Source organism: Diabrotica undecimpunctata, chromosome 2 (assembly GCF_040954645.1).
Source record: "Diabrotica undecimpunctata isolate CICGRU chromosome 2, icDiaUnde3, whole genome shotgun sequence".
NCBI classification, from domain to species: Eukaryota; Metazoa; Arthropoda; class Insecta; order Coleoptera; family Chrysomelidae; genus Diabrotica; species Diabrotica undecimpunctata.
This window is the reverse complement of record NC_092804.1, coordinates 59,374,167-59,389,405: the sequence shown is the minus strand read 5'-3', so window position 1 is coordinate 59,389,405 and position 15,239 is coordinate 59,374,167. Positions and strand designations below refer to the sequence as shown.

General features: G+C 31.7%; 1 protein-coding gene across 3 annotated transcripts in view; it reads right to left on the bottom strand.

The window, feature by feature from the left end:
* Nucleotides 1–15,239, bottom strand: part of LOC140434613 (fatty acyl-CoA reductase 1) — a 118,922-nt gene that overhangs the window by 51,181 nt on the left and 52,502 nt on the right. For 2 of the 3 annotated variants that reach the window (XM_072522999.1, XM_072523000.1), the window contains one exon: nucleotides 3,521–3,742. In XM_072522999.1, the coding sequence (XP_072379100.1) occupies nucleotides 3,521–3,742 (222 nt within the window). Of the gene's footprint in view, nucleotides 1–3,520; nucleotides 3,743–13,736; nucleotides 13,784–15,239 lie in introns of those variants that run through there. The other variant, XM_072523001.1, reaches the window with a different exon arrangement.

Below are 15,239 nucleotides of genomic sequence, written 5' to 3'. Positions count from 1 at the left end.
AAAAGTAATAAGACTCAGGGCATTAAAGATCTGCACTTAAGAGAAGATCAGAGCAACTTAATAAGTTTGGACCAAAAATACTGTAATTGCTTCTTCAGATCATAAACAACTGTGTTTAAACTATGCAGATATACAAAGTCTGGAGACAATCAAATTTTGTTGCTTAAACCTAGCCAAGATACGATTTACTCCAAAAGCTATCTGCCAATATCTTTGCTCTGTCATCTATTCAAAATACTTAAGCGTATGATCCTTAATAGAAATTGGCTTTGGACCAGAAAGATCATATAGATCGCAAATATTAAATCTTATCTACCTATTTATTCTTTTGAAGACTTCTCCAAAATCTATATCACATCACATTAGACAACAAACTCACTTGGCGTTTCCGAGTCTTCCTGCATAGCAGAAGATTTTTTCTATCTCTCAATGGTAAGAATAGTAGATGGAGAATACAAAATAACGGTCTCGCTTAGGGCAGCGTAGGGGCATCTACACTATATAACATTTACACGAGCCACCAATCCATACCAGTAGATACTAGGACTTTTACATATGCAGATGATACAGCTATTGTCTTACAAGCAAAAACTTTTACCTAACTGAAACCTTAAACATAATAACAACATTCTACGAAACAAACTATCTTATGTTAAACCCCAGAAAACTCAGGTGTAATAGAGAAACTCCTTCGTAATAGAGACGCTGCCAAAAAACTGAACTTCTAATGATTTAGTAAAATCCTTGAACACTGTACACTTCTCATAAATAAGTACCTAGGAGTTAATTAAGATCGTACCTTGTCATTCAAAGAACATTGTTTAAAGCAAATAGGCAAACTGACCAGAAATAGTATTCTTCACAAGCTTATAAACCTAAAATGAGAAGCACATCCTTCCATCCGTAGAACGTCGAAGCTTGTACTCTGTATTTCTGCTGCTGAATATGCCTCTCCAATATGGGAAGCATCAGCATACGCTAGACACGTAGATGTAGTTATCAATGATTCATCAGTGGGTGTTTAAGAACCACACACATACATAAGCTCTACCCTATCGTAGGTATCGAGATGTAAAACGAAAGAAAAAAACTCTAGATTCGCATCATCCACTCCACGATTATCAGCCTACCACACGAAAGCCTCAAATAGAGGAAAAGCTTTGTGGATGAATCAACACATCTGTAAGATACAACAGAAAGAACTCATCTTTCAAATGTAAAGAAACTGTTCTTTGCCATCTAAATCATTAAAAAAAAACTTTCGTATTGTAGCCATCTTCCTTACCCTATGTGAAGGACTTTTATTCGTTGGCTAATCAGAGTCTGCTGACTTCGATACTTTGTATGAATGTGGACCGGTACAAAATTTGACACATCTATTTAGTTATTATGTGTTGGAGAAACCTTGCACTGAGCATGATCTCCTGCACGCAACTGATACGGCCATTCAGATCATTCTTTTCTGGATGGACAGGATTTAATTGTTAAATCTGAACACCTAAAGTAAAGTAAGTATCCAAATGGACCTGTCGTTTTGTTTGCATTTTTCTTGGTTTCTGGATGTATTGTCTTCTTACGCCCATTATGCAGCAATTATTTATGTTTTTAGTACCGTCCAGTCTAATATCGTAAAATTTGGTGATAATTTCTTGAGAAACTTTACTTAGAGTGCATGTATCTTAAAAGCATCCGGTGTCTGTAACACCGGAGTAATATTGTAGATTTTTAAGTTTTTTAGACTCTTTTTAGCCTAACACTAATTATTGTAGATCAAAGTAGATTATAATCTGACCGAATATCGGTAGTATACAGACAATATTTTGGAAAACAAAACCAAGTATTTATGGGTAGAAATAAATTATTTTTCTTTGCAGAACTTTCCAATAATAATAACATTACATTCCGATCCAACATTGGCAATCAAATCACCAATAATAAGAGAAAGTTCGTGTTTTTGTCATAGCTAAGGCTTCTAAAAAAAAGTTCAAGCACAGCATCTTCTTTGGCTTCAGTGGGAGCATATGCTTGTATCACATTTTTATATCGAGTGGATATGCAGCTAATTTTATATATATATAATAAAATTCCACTGTGAAAATTCAGCGAGACCGAGATTCACCAGCACAATCAATAAGAAATAGCAATGAAGTAAAAGCAGGAGATATAATATTATTTAAACTATTTACTCTGGAATTGGTAGATATTTTAAGTACATAAATGAAACAATAAAGGAATTTGCATTAACTGAAAATATTTAAACGATATTAGGTTCGCTGGTGGGATACTGTTGATAGCAATCTCTAACGACGAACTAACTGTTTGTAATAGATCCAGAAAAAGTACTACTAGTACGATCAACTACACTAAAAAATGAACTTGAATAAATGAAGAGGAAAGGAACATTCTTGCATTCATGAATGGATAAGGCTATAGATAGATAAATATAAATAGTTGGTCTTTTTGAAATTGTATTAATGAAAACTCTTTTCAATTACAGATTCTCATGAATGCTGTTAAATCCTTTTTACTTCATTCCGAATTACCCTGTACTTTATTTCTATATATTCGTCTGTCTTATTTTGTAAGTACTTATAATATGTCCGTTTCTTTTCAATTACTGTATTATTCACTTATTCCTGCTTCTTCATAGTTCAATATGTATTAGAGAGAATAGACTTTAAGTTACTATTAATGTAATTTTTTTAAAATGAAAGACAGTTAAGATTTAATTTCACGTACAGTGCGCCTGTATATCCGCTTATACGTATTTCATCCTAAAAGGAATCTTCGGAGTGGCTAGTTACAAACGCTCTGAACGTGAATACAATCTTTCCTGTCGTAGTAGAAGCAACACTAAAATGGCTTTGATATGGACGCAATAACGACATCTGATAATAAATCCGGAAACTAATTTTTGAAACCAAATTCAGATTTCTGTTTTAATCTGTGCCTTTTAAGAATTGCAAGGCAAAAGAGACGTTGATAAAGATGTAATTAAAGACAGGGGGATCTAAAATTGTATTCCACAACATATCTAGATTTCCCATTTCTCTAATTACATCTTTATCAACGTCTGTTTTGCCTTGCAATTCTTAGAAGGCACAGATTAAAGCAGAAATCTGAATTTGGTTTCGACAATTAGTTTCCGTATTTTTTACTGTACCTTATATTTAAATTTGTTTAAGTTGGGTATTTTCAATAATTAAGTCCGAATATTTAACTTTTCAAGCCCATAGTTTACAAGTTCTGACAGATATTGTGTCAGTAGTTTGAAGAAATAATGATCAGATTCGTATTTGTCACATTGTATATGCACGTGTTATTGTAAAAAAAATAAAATATTACTTATGAATATAGTATAAGGCAGTAGCCAGAAGTAAGTAGCCAGTATCTAGTTATCAAAAAAGCTCCCTTCAATTGCAAAAGCCCTAAGGAAACATGTAAACGAGAAAAATGTTTTGAATTGCATTTAATATATGTGACCGAAATTAAAAGAATATTCAGAATTATCTTAACTTACTGGATCATTAACTAAATCTTTAATCCTCTCTTCCGGTCGTTTACCCTTTTTAGATCTAATTAACAAATACATCCTCTTTAAATCACTGCAGGATCTTAATAGTTTTTCAACCAGAACTTTTCCTACGAATCCTGTACCTCCTGTAATAAATAGAGTTTTATTCTTGTAGCAATCAGCAATCCGGTCTGGATAACTGTTTATATCTGCGTCTGTCATTTTAACCTAAAAACAAAAACGTACTTGGATAAATAATGTGATTATAAAGCATATAAATTTAATAATTTTAGTTGCTACTAATATTTTACCAGATTGGGAAATAATAATAGGTATGAATAAAAGGGGAAAAGATTTTGTTGACAAATGTATGTTTCTAAAAAGAATAAACACATCTACAAAATTCAAAGGAACAAAAAGTTTGTTTCTCATATATACATTAATTTTAATGGAATATGATTTTTCTATAATGAAATAATCAAACAAAAGTGCACTAATTTCATAAATTTTTAACATATAAATCAATATACAATATAAAAATTTAACAGCACATGTGTTTAATAATCTGTGTTTCCTCCAGCAGCACTAATTACAAATTGACATAGGCATGCTTAACATTAAATTATTAATTTCGTTTTGAGGCAATAGGATCCACTTCTGTGCAAGGAGATCTTAAAGACCTTGTGCTTAAAGCTATCCGTCCTTGAAGTATATCACATACATGCACGGAGAATAAGATCTAGCGATTATGCTGACCACAGTAGTAAAAGTCTAATATTCTCATTATGGAAACAATCTTCTACTATTGCCGCAGTATGTGGCCTTTCATTATCCTGCATGTAACTTAAATTAAGTCCTGCAGCAGTGTCAAATGGAACGAAAACAGATTCTAAGATACGATCAATATATTTATATTGATTTTCAAAGTGCCTTTCACAAAAACGAGAACAGTTCGGTGATAATAAATTATTTCAGTCCACATTATAACATGCAGACCACTATATAAACACCGTGTACGTGTCGAGAATCTATTGTTGACTAGGTCCTCTTCAAACTCTCACTCTTCTTGTATCAGGATAGAGATTAAACGTGAATAACATCTGTAACACAGAACTATATTCAAGGCTTTCAATACCATCAGGCTATCAATAAATGATTTTACAAAAAATCAAAAACAATCTGAAAGAAAATAAAGTCCTTGTACACACGGAATTTTTCAAGAACTATGTATGTAAGTATGCAAAAGAAACTCAGTCCATGCATTTCGGAGGTTCTAAAGAGCAGGCGGTACTTCATACTATAGTAGCATATTACAGATAAGGAGACAAGGTATATTACAAAAGTTTTTGCACGATAACAGAAAGCCTGAGAAAAGACTACTTTGCCATAATGGCGCACTTGAGACCTGTTTGCAATAGTTTGACTATATTGGTACCGGATTTAACTGTAATTCACTCTAAGCGAAGTAACTGTTGATCCAATGCCGTAATGTTAAAAGGTTTTAACTCTTGCGCAATAATGCAACTTGATGCACACCAGATGATGTATTCTAAAAAGAGTAGCGAATACTTTAGTCGCTATGGGTACGGATATTCCAAATGTGTGTTCTTTAGTGAATTTGCTAAAAGAAAATGTCCAAAACATAGAAATAACACACATTTCCAGCAACGATATGAATAGCTTCATAGACCAGATACATCTCCCAAAGAATATTCAACTATTGTAGGAGCACCAACTCCTTGTTGTAATGTGCATCAACTAACTTACTCAAACAATTCAAATTTAATAATGTACTTTAGAAGACTTACATGTACAGAATGTCAGCCTCATGAAGAATGTACACATTTTGGCTTAGGAAAAATTCCACTGGAGAATCCTATTAGTATCATTTTTAAAGTGCAATATAATTTTTATTAAATTATTTTAAACTGGTTACTTACAAACAAAATTAACTAAATATATTTTTTTTCAATTAACAGAGAATTACGTCAACACCTTGAACATTTAGTCAACTCAACCGAAACACATTTTCTTGTTTCGGAAAATATTTAAAAAAGATCTCTGCTGGTATCATGGGTAAGTCGGATAGTTTATTTTATAAAAAATCTTTAAAAATGAAGTAATTCTAAACCATGTTTTAAATTAAATTTCCCTACCTCGAACTTGCCGTGTATTTTGGCGAACCATTCAAATTCCAAATTGAATATTTCAACGTTAAATAACCAAAAAATGAAGTACTTTTCGGGGAAAACTCATCAAAACTTTTTAAAAGTGTTAAAAAAAAGCTGTATTTTTGTTTTTCTAAAAAAGTTTCTAGAATCAAGGCTAAACGAGTTACGCTCAAAATAAAGTTGATCTATTCTTTTTTTTTTTTTTGGTAAAAACATCATGAAAATTACCCCCTAATTAGCATCCCAATCGAAATAAATCGATAGCGCTTTACAATTTACTTTATTTATCTATTGTTTATGAATATGTTCTGTAAGTTTGGCTGGTTTAAAGTACTTATTTTTAAAAAGATTTGGTTTAAAAGTAAAAAAAAAATTTGGAATTTTGAAGATAATGTGTTTTTAAAATAACTTAAAAAATATTAGTGTAACATTTGGTTTTTTTGTTTTTCTGTAATACAAAGTGTTGTAAAACAACTTGTTTATAAGAGTGTAATCGTAATACAGTTATTTTATCTACTTGTGCGCTCAGATCGTCAGCTATTGTGTTAATGTGTGTGCGACCGGCTCCCTCTCTCATAATCTCTCTCCACTCTGCGTTATATAACTCATGGTACAATGAATACACATGGTACAATTGTACCATGATATAACTTAGGACAAGGACAAGGACAGTGCGAATTTGCTTCTCGGAAAGTAAGGACCGGATGTATTGTCGAAAAGTACCTGAGTCACAGATGCGCTAACGGGAACCGGTGTTTTGTGTTAAACCGTAAACAGTTGTGTTTCTCTCAATACTCTGTATCTTTGTTACTTCCTCTAGCTTTGTAAAGCTAATGATATTTGTATAACTCTTTTTAGTGTTATCAGAATTGCGATAACTATCAATGTGGAATCAGTCCTTAAGTTCACTGATCAATAAATCGAAGGAAAAATACGTCTTAAGTGTTTTATTGCTTCAGTGGTCCTTAAAAAATATTTTTGGGGTGCTATTTGCACCAAGCAAATAGGTGTCCAACTACGCCTCTCTGAAATGTGGAAAATTTGGTAATAAATTTATCCTCTCCAACACAAAGATTGGTTAAGATATGGCTGTTCAAAGTTTTGCATACACTAGTGATTAGTCACTCGTTCAAGCCCTTTCAACTACAACCCTTTTAAAAATAAGGGTTTAAAAAAAATTAATTTAAATTATCTTTTTATTATATTATATTATATATTTATTTATCGAGTCATGAGTAAAAAACCAATCACATATCTTAGGAGATATCAGAACATGTCTAGTGAAGCATTGTAAGATACACATAATGTGCTATTAACACGTTCATTGCCAAGCATACATTTCAGAAGTACTTTTCTGAGCGTAGTGAAAGAGTCGAAAAGTGAAGACCACTTCATAATGGTTTGTTTTTCTATTTCATGCCAGTATTACTTTTAGAAATAAAAAATAACAAATCCCCTGGAGATGCCGGAGTAGTGATCCAAGCGATCAAACTAGGTGGAAATAAAATTATCCAGGCTTTGACCAAGCTTTTCACTGAATGCATCTACCAAAAACTTCTTCTCAATGGAATAATGCAGTCATCACTTTATTACACAAGCAAGGAGACATAACAGATTTAAAAACTACCGTCCTATCAGTTTGCTTGCACACATATATAAAATTTTTACGAAAATTATCAAAAAAAGACTGGACGCTAAATTAGAATTCTATCAGCCTAGAGAACAAGCTGGATTTATATCAGGATACAGCACTAACGACCACTAATTAGTGACAAAAAACCTGATAGAGAAGTCTGCAGAATTGAACAAACCATTGACACTGATATTTGTCGACTACGAGAAAGCATTCGATACAATAAGCCATCAGAAAATATTAAAAGCATTGACAGAATGCCGAATAGACCATCGCTATACTAACATAATCAAATATATCTACCAAAATGTCACAGCTAGCCTAAGACTATCTGAACAAGGAACAAATAAATTCTTTATACAGCGAGAAGTACGGTGAGAAGACAAAGTCTCTCCAAAGCTATTCATGACGCTTTTAGAACATACTTGTAAGAAGGCACATCTGAACGAGCATGGTATCAATATAAATGGAGAGAAGCTCAGTAATTTGAGATTTGTAGATGACATCGTCCTTATAGCCGACCGTATGGGTGATTCAATAATAATGTTTGAAAAATTATATCACGCTTCCTTGACGGTCGGACTAAAGATTAATATGAACAAGACGCAAATAATGACTAATCTGGTGCTAAATCGAAATATTGCTGTTGGTGGAAGGGATATTGTGCAGACTACATCGTATAGGTACTTATGACATGAAATTCCATTGGACAGAGATGACCAGTCATGTGAGCTCCCACGTCGCATAGGATTAGCCTGGGCAGCGTTTGGTAAATTAAACTATGTATTTAAATCGGATCTACCCATATGTCTTAAAAGGAAAATCTTTGATAAAAATTTTCACTGGCCGTGTGATAATTTTTCGCTCACACGAATAATAAGATAACATTTGGTCATGTTTATCTATCTCCGACATAAAATTATTATATTGTTCTATTGACTAAGGTTTCATTTTAGTACGGACCCTTTGATCTGTCACTTCAACCATTTCTTTGTCATATTTTGATGAAATACAGCACACGTTTCTTTCACTTTCGCGATAGTATCGCTTATCTTGAGCTTGCAGTCTGTTCCGTCTTTGAGAGAATTCTTTCTGCCAATACACCATAAATTTCGTCTATCCTTTCATTGAAAAGCGTAATTAGGGAAGGAACTTTGTAAAGCCTATCAACAAACTTGTCTTCATTTACCTTTGGGTTTCTTGCAAAGTAAAGACATCTTTGAATCCGTAAAAATCTGTTTCTACTCATAGTTTTCGAAAATGCCGCTAAAAACTAAAAATTATTCGTTTGTCAGTTCTTTCCACTCCGTTATTTTCGATTTTTGTTTTATTTTAAGGCCCAAAAAAATTTCTATGGCATATTCATTTATTTCAAACACTATGTGGTTAATGAATTCTGGCTGGGTACCAGGTACATGAATAAGCATTTTTTCTCGTTTGATATACGAAAAGAGTTTCATCGAATCAAAAGTGTTCTGCCAATAAACTGCGGCCTGTCCAAAAGTACTGTCTAATAGACTAGCTGTTTCTATGTTTGTAAAACTTGACAATGTCACTTGCTCATCAATCTCTGCTTCATCACTTTCACTACCTCGAACAAAATCACTATTATCATCGGAATCGTCTATGTAATCATCAGAAGAATGATCATTTTCTAAGTTAAAGTAATTCTGTTTCGGTCAGAGGTTTCTTGGCCATTTCCCCCCTTTAGGTTTAGACGGATCAGCTACATAGTTATCCATATTCACGTCATACGTTACAGCAAAAAAATCGCGGGACAAACAAAATTATAAGCATGGGTAGAAATTATCTCTAGAAAAATTTTAAAAAGAATTTACAAATATGATTTTTTTCTAATAAAGGTCGTTTTCACCCCTAAGAAATAAAAAGCAACCAATGGCCCAAGTCCAATTTTAAAGTGAAGGATAACTGTGGCCTATATAAATAAAATTTTCCATTGGGTAAGATTTTGGGGGTTAACTGTGATAAAACATTAAATTATGTTGTTGTTAATTGACAGTCATTCACTTCATTAAAAGATGATTTAACTCAATTACCCGTATTAATTTACAAGAATAAAATTTTTCTCTTATAGAGGTAGTTTTCACCCCCAAAAATAAAAAAGCATTCAACGGAACAATTCCAAAAGTAAAGTGGAGGGTAAGTACAACCTAAATCCAAATTTTCATGCCATTCAATGCAATGAAAATTATACGGTATCGCCGAATTTCACGATCATTTACTGGCCTATCACACAATATTTATTATCGTACTCTTTTATATTTTAGTTTATATTTAATTAATAAAAATGTAAAATATTGTTAATAAACCAAACGTAATCAAACCTCACATACAGGGTGTCCCATAATTATTTGGACATTAGCTAATGGGTGATAGCTGACATAAAAATAAAGCGTTTAAGCCCAAATTGCTTAGGCAAAATGTTGCTAGTTTTCGTTCTATAGAGTGATTCATTAATATTGTTTATATTATTTTTAGGGGTATATTGAAAACTATTCAGCCGATTTAGGTTAAATTTTTGTATCTTGCTATTATTTAGTATTAGGCATTTATTTAGGAAAGAGAAGCATAGGGAGGCGTAGAATGTCATGGCTGCGCAACCTGAGAGAGTGGTACGGATGTACATCAAATGAACTTTTCAGAGCAGCTGTCTCAAAAGTTCGAATAGCTATGATGATTGCCGACCTCCGCCGCGGAGATGGCACTTGAAGAAGAAGATTATTTAGTATGCTTAATATGAAAATGATATTAGTTTTGCCATTGACAATAGGTGGCGCCACCTACTGTAACATTGGTTCATTAACGTGGCCATAATTTTTTGTCTGCCCTGTATAAACATTCTAGGAAAAAAACAAGAAATAACATTCAATTCTACATAAAAAAGATATTCTTGCTTCAAATCAAAAAAGTACACCGTTTTTGAAATAAACGTATTTTTTAGAGACGTGCATAAAATGACAAAATTTTATAAAAACTTTTTTGCAAGCAAAATGCTTATGATTGAAATAATTATTTTTATTAAACCTTTTACACAGTAACAAATTTTTAAAACATCGAATTTTATTCGTTTATTTCGAAAACAATGTACTTTTTTGATTTGAAACAAGAATACCTTTTTTATGTAGAATTTAATGTTATTTCATGTTTTTTTCAGAATGTTTATACAGGTCGGACAAAAAATTATGGTCACATTAATGAACCAATGTTATAGTAGGTGGCGCCACCTAGTGTCAATGATAAAACTAAAATCATTTTCACATTAAGCATAATAGCAAGATACCAACTTTCACTTAAATCGGTTAAATAGTTTTCAATATATCCCTAAAAATAGTATAAAAAAATAATAATGAATCACCCTGTAGAACGAAAATTAGCAACATTTTGCCTAAGCAATTTGAGCTCAAACGCTTTATTTTGATGTCAGCTATCACCCATTAGCTAATGTATAATTAATTATGGACACCCTGTAGATACTGACATATGTATTTTATTTTATAAGAACTACAAAGTAAATTTATTCAAATACTGTATGTATGTATTAGCAATATTTAATTAAACATATATTAATTTATATTTTTATAAGAAAACCTATTTTGTATAACAATGCCAACACCGGCTAGAAAAGTCTTCATTGCGGATGTGACAAGGTTGTCATCGTCGTCATTTCTTGTTATTTTATGGCAGTTATTTTAAAAATAGGACACATTTTAAATGAGAATACAAAAAAATTAAGGTTGAGCATTGTACAGTAGTAATCACTGACGCAGAATCCAATGATATAAATTTCAGGTTCGTGGAAGTGGTACTCTTTTATTACACTGGTGCCAAGATTTTTATCTTTCATCAATCATATAAGAATACTAAATCGTTCTTTGTCTTAAAAGGAGAATACTAAAAAACTAAGTTTATCGCTACTAGTTCTTATACTATCCTAATTGCACAATGTTTCTTCTTTTTTTTTTCTTCTACGATTGTATTTACATATATAACATTTAACGACAGTTCATTGTAATAAAAATAACATTTTTCATATTTTGACGTTTCGATTTGCACTCTGATAATCGTTTAAAATAAACAATTGTTTTAAAATAATGAGTTGTTATTATAACTCCTTATTTTAAAACAACCTCTGTTTAAAAACGTAAAAACATTAAAAATGTCTTTTTAATTTCCGGAGTGGAAATCGAAAAATCAAAATAAACTTAAAATGTAATTGTTATTACAATAAACTGTGGTTTAATATTATCTAAATACAGTTTTTGACTTTAAGATGCCACAAGAACGGTGTCAGAATCTGTTCACGTTAAAGTTTAAATTTAAAACAGAATACCTCATTGTTATTGTTCAATATATCGTCGGTATACTGCAAAAACCAGGTAAATGATAAATTTTGAAATATTGAGTTCCAAAGTATACCAAAATTCTCAGCTTTTTCCGCTCTAGATACAGGTAAAACCCAATAAATGATACGACTTGCCATTCATCAGATAATTTATGTAATAAACAAATAAGTTACACCTAACCAATTTTTCGTTTTCAAATAAAACAATATATCGCTTCTTACTTCCATAAAATTAAAGTTCTGCTGCATGTAAAACAAAGTAAGCCCACATATATTATTATGCCGGACAACAATATATTTCTACTACTGTATACCATATTCAGTAAAAAGGTGATAAGTGTCTTTAATATATTTTACGTGTATGATTTATTAAAATTTCTCTTTCATATCGACTAGTAAAAACCTTTAAGTAACACTTACTTCATTCTATCTGAAAACGGTTTGAGATAAAATTTAGAAATGATTACTAAGCTAAAACCATAAATGATCTTAATGGTGTTAAGTTAAAAGATTATGCTAAAATTAAGCAGACTATTAAATAAAATTGCTTGTCTTCTATATTTGTGGCTAGGAAAAAAGTGGAAAGACGTACATCCACTAAAACGTTATAGAAAAGCTAATTCCAAAGAATGGGTAATAAATGTCGCAAAAGGGAGGCGTGCTAAGGGTTTGCCTTATGAGATAAAAAAAAAGAATAGACCAGCAAAATTGCCAAAACCCGTTAATTGTTCAGCGTGCGTTTACAAATGTGCCAGTTATTTCAGCGAAGATTACAGACAAAGACTATGTCGTGATTATTGGAAGTTAGAATATATAGGCCAGAAAAATTGTCTTATTGCACGTATTAAAATGGAGCCACAAAAGAGAGTCGTTGCAGTTTGTTGATGTTTAAAAAAACCACGTGCATTTTCCAAAAACTGTTACTTTTTGGATACATCACATACCTGTATGGTCAAGACATACAGGTATGTGAGAAATTTTTTTGTAAGACAACGCCATGCAAACATACACCGCCAAATAAAACAAGCAGTGACACCCGAAAAATCGTGAAGGCTCATATTGAGTCTTTTCCAACCATGGGCCCACATTATATTCGCCAAAGTTGAAAGCGTAGATATTTGGACAAAAATTTAAGTATAATAAAAATGTACCAACTTTATATAATGACTGTGGATAGAAGAAACTGGAAGGTGTTAGCGAAATTACATATCGAATAATATTTTCTAACGACTGTAATTTAAGCTTTTTTGTTCCTAAAAAAGATAAATGTTTAGTTTGTAATAAATATGATAGGGCTAATTGAACTAACAAATCGAATCAAAGACAGTTAAGAGAACATCAAAAAAGAAAAGAAGTATGTAATCTTAAAAAACAAAATGATAAGGAAAAGATCTAATGAACAGTGGGATTTTGTTCCAATTACTGTCGATCTACAGGCCGTACTACAGATTCCAAGTGGATTGACTGGACAACTATATTATTCTCGAAAATTATGCGTCTATATGAAGCCGCATTACCAAATGCAGCTTACTGTTTTGCCTGGTCAGAAATTAACGGTAGACGAGGAAATTCTGAAATAGGAAGCATTATAGTCCACTACTTATCAAAAGTGTTCCAGAATATGTAAGTGAAATAAGTTTACTTTCTGATACCAGCGGAGGACAGAATCGTAATCAGCATATTGCAGCCTTACTATTATGGGATACTATTGAGTACATATTATGAACTCAAGCCTTCAACCTTTAAAAACATACTGCTATTTATCTATCCAACAATTTTGAGATATATAATGACTAGCAAATGAAAAGTAGATATAGAAATAAAGAACATAGTGAGATTTTAGTAAATTTTTTGGATGTTAATTATGATTTGAAAAATTTATTTCTTTTCCAGTAGATCATACAGGTTTTCAAGTATATCATAAAGTATATATATAATTGCAAAATTTGAAAATCACATGGATATTCCTGCAATTTAGGGATAAAAATTGAAATATAAGAAACTTAGTCGAAAAAAAAGTGTTATGTTCCAAAAAAGAAAAATTTAAAAACTTACCCCAATTTAAGTTTAGAATAACAACGGGAACTGAAATATTTACCCATGAAAACTATTTAAATATTTTAAAATCAAAAACTACTTTCTATTGTCTACAATAGAGTGGGGAAGCTTTGTTGCCAGGTGTCAGCAGTTTCATTGATATAAAATAATTTATATATTAGGATATATTAGGAATTATATAGAGAATTATATGAAGAGTAAAGGAAAGTTAAACTAATTATATCTAGTATCGTTTTAAAATAATTAGAGACACTAAATTCTAATAAATAAAATTTGAGTTTTAACAACAACACAGTTGCCAGCTTATCAATAGGTATAGACAATTTATGAACTTCTATATTAATAATTCACATACAATCAAACAGATATAAAATAAAGGACTTGTTGAACTATCTAATAAAACATGACAATGCTGACCACTAGAAAAGAACAGAAGATCATCTAAGCCACAAGTTAGGGAGAGTTAGGGTGAGATATATATAGGTTTACACGCTAGGGTGTCCCGGAAAATCGCTTTTTCTTTTTGTTTAATACAAGACCTCTTGAAATTGAGGTAATTGCTCGTAAATTATCAAAATAATTAAAAAAAATTATAACAATATATCTTTAGGGTTCTACCGATCTTCAAAGTTTGGAAAAATTGTCATTTTTGTGAAAATATTTTTTCGGCTCCTGCACTAAAATAAATTGAGAATGTATTGTACTATTGTATAATACTGTGTCGTATTAATACGTTCCGTTAAAGTTTAGAGAATTCTGTCAACTTTGATTACGTCAGATCTGCTTTGATGGTAGGAGAAAGACGAGTAGAAGGAGAAGGTGACTCGGTGTGGTCGACACGTCGTTCGACGGTCAACATCATTACAGTTGCGTTTGTTCTAGTGTCAAAAGATGATTTTGTGAGTTTAAATCATGAGTTCTAGGCATAGTGAGACTACTTGTTCTATAATGGGACCTTACAAAGAACTTACGATCGACAGCTACCAACAGAGATATTATGAAATGTATTTTATTTCTGAAGAATGATCTAAAATTAAAGTATAATGGAAAGCATCTATCCAATTCAGAAATATATGTCATTGTTTCTAAAGAAGTTATTAATATTTGGACAAAAGCTTCGATTCCAATCGTAACTAAGGAACGGATTATTCAGTTACTAAATTATTATTTCGAAAAGTACCTCTATTTAAAAAGACACCCCAAATGCAAACGAAATAACAGTTTTGAAAACAAAGTGAAGTTTTTTGTAGAGTCGGCTGAAAAGCTTTTCGACGTTGCTGCTTGTAAATGTATTTCTATTGAATCTTGTTCATGTTTAAAACATAAAAAAGTTCCCATCAATGATAGAGACTTTCTGTTGGATCAAAGAAATGGCAGGAAAATGGTTATAGGCAGTGTTGATAAGAAAGAAAGTGCCAGATTCATGAAACGACAGCAGAGAAAAATAGAAGAATCAATAAGGGCAACAAAAAAGTTGTGTGCTACTCAAACGACCGACTC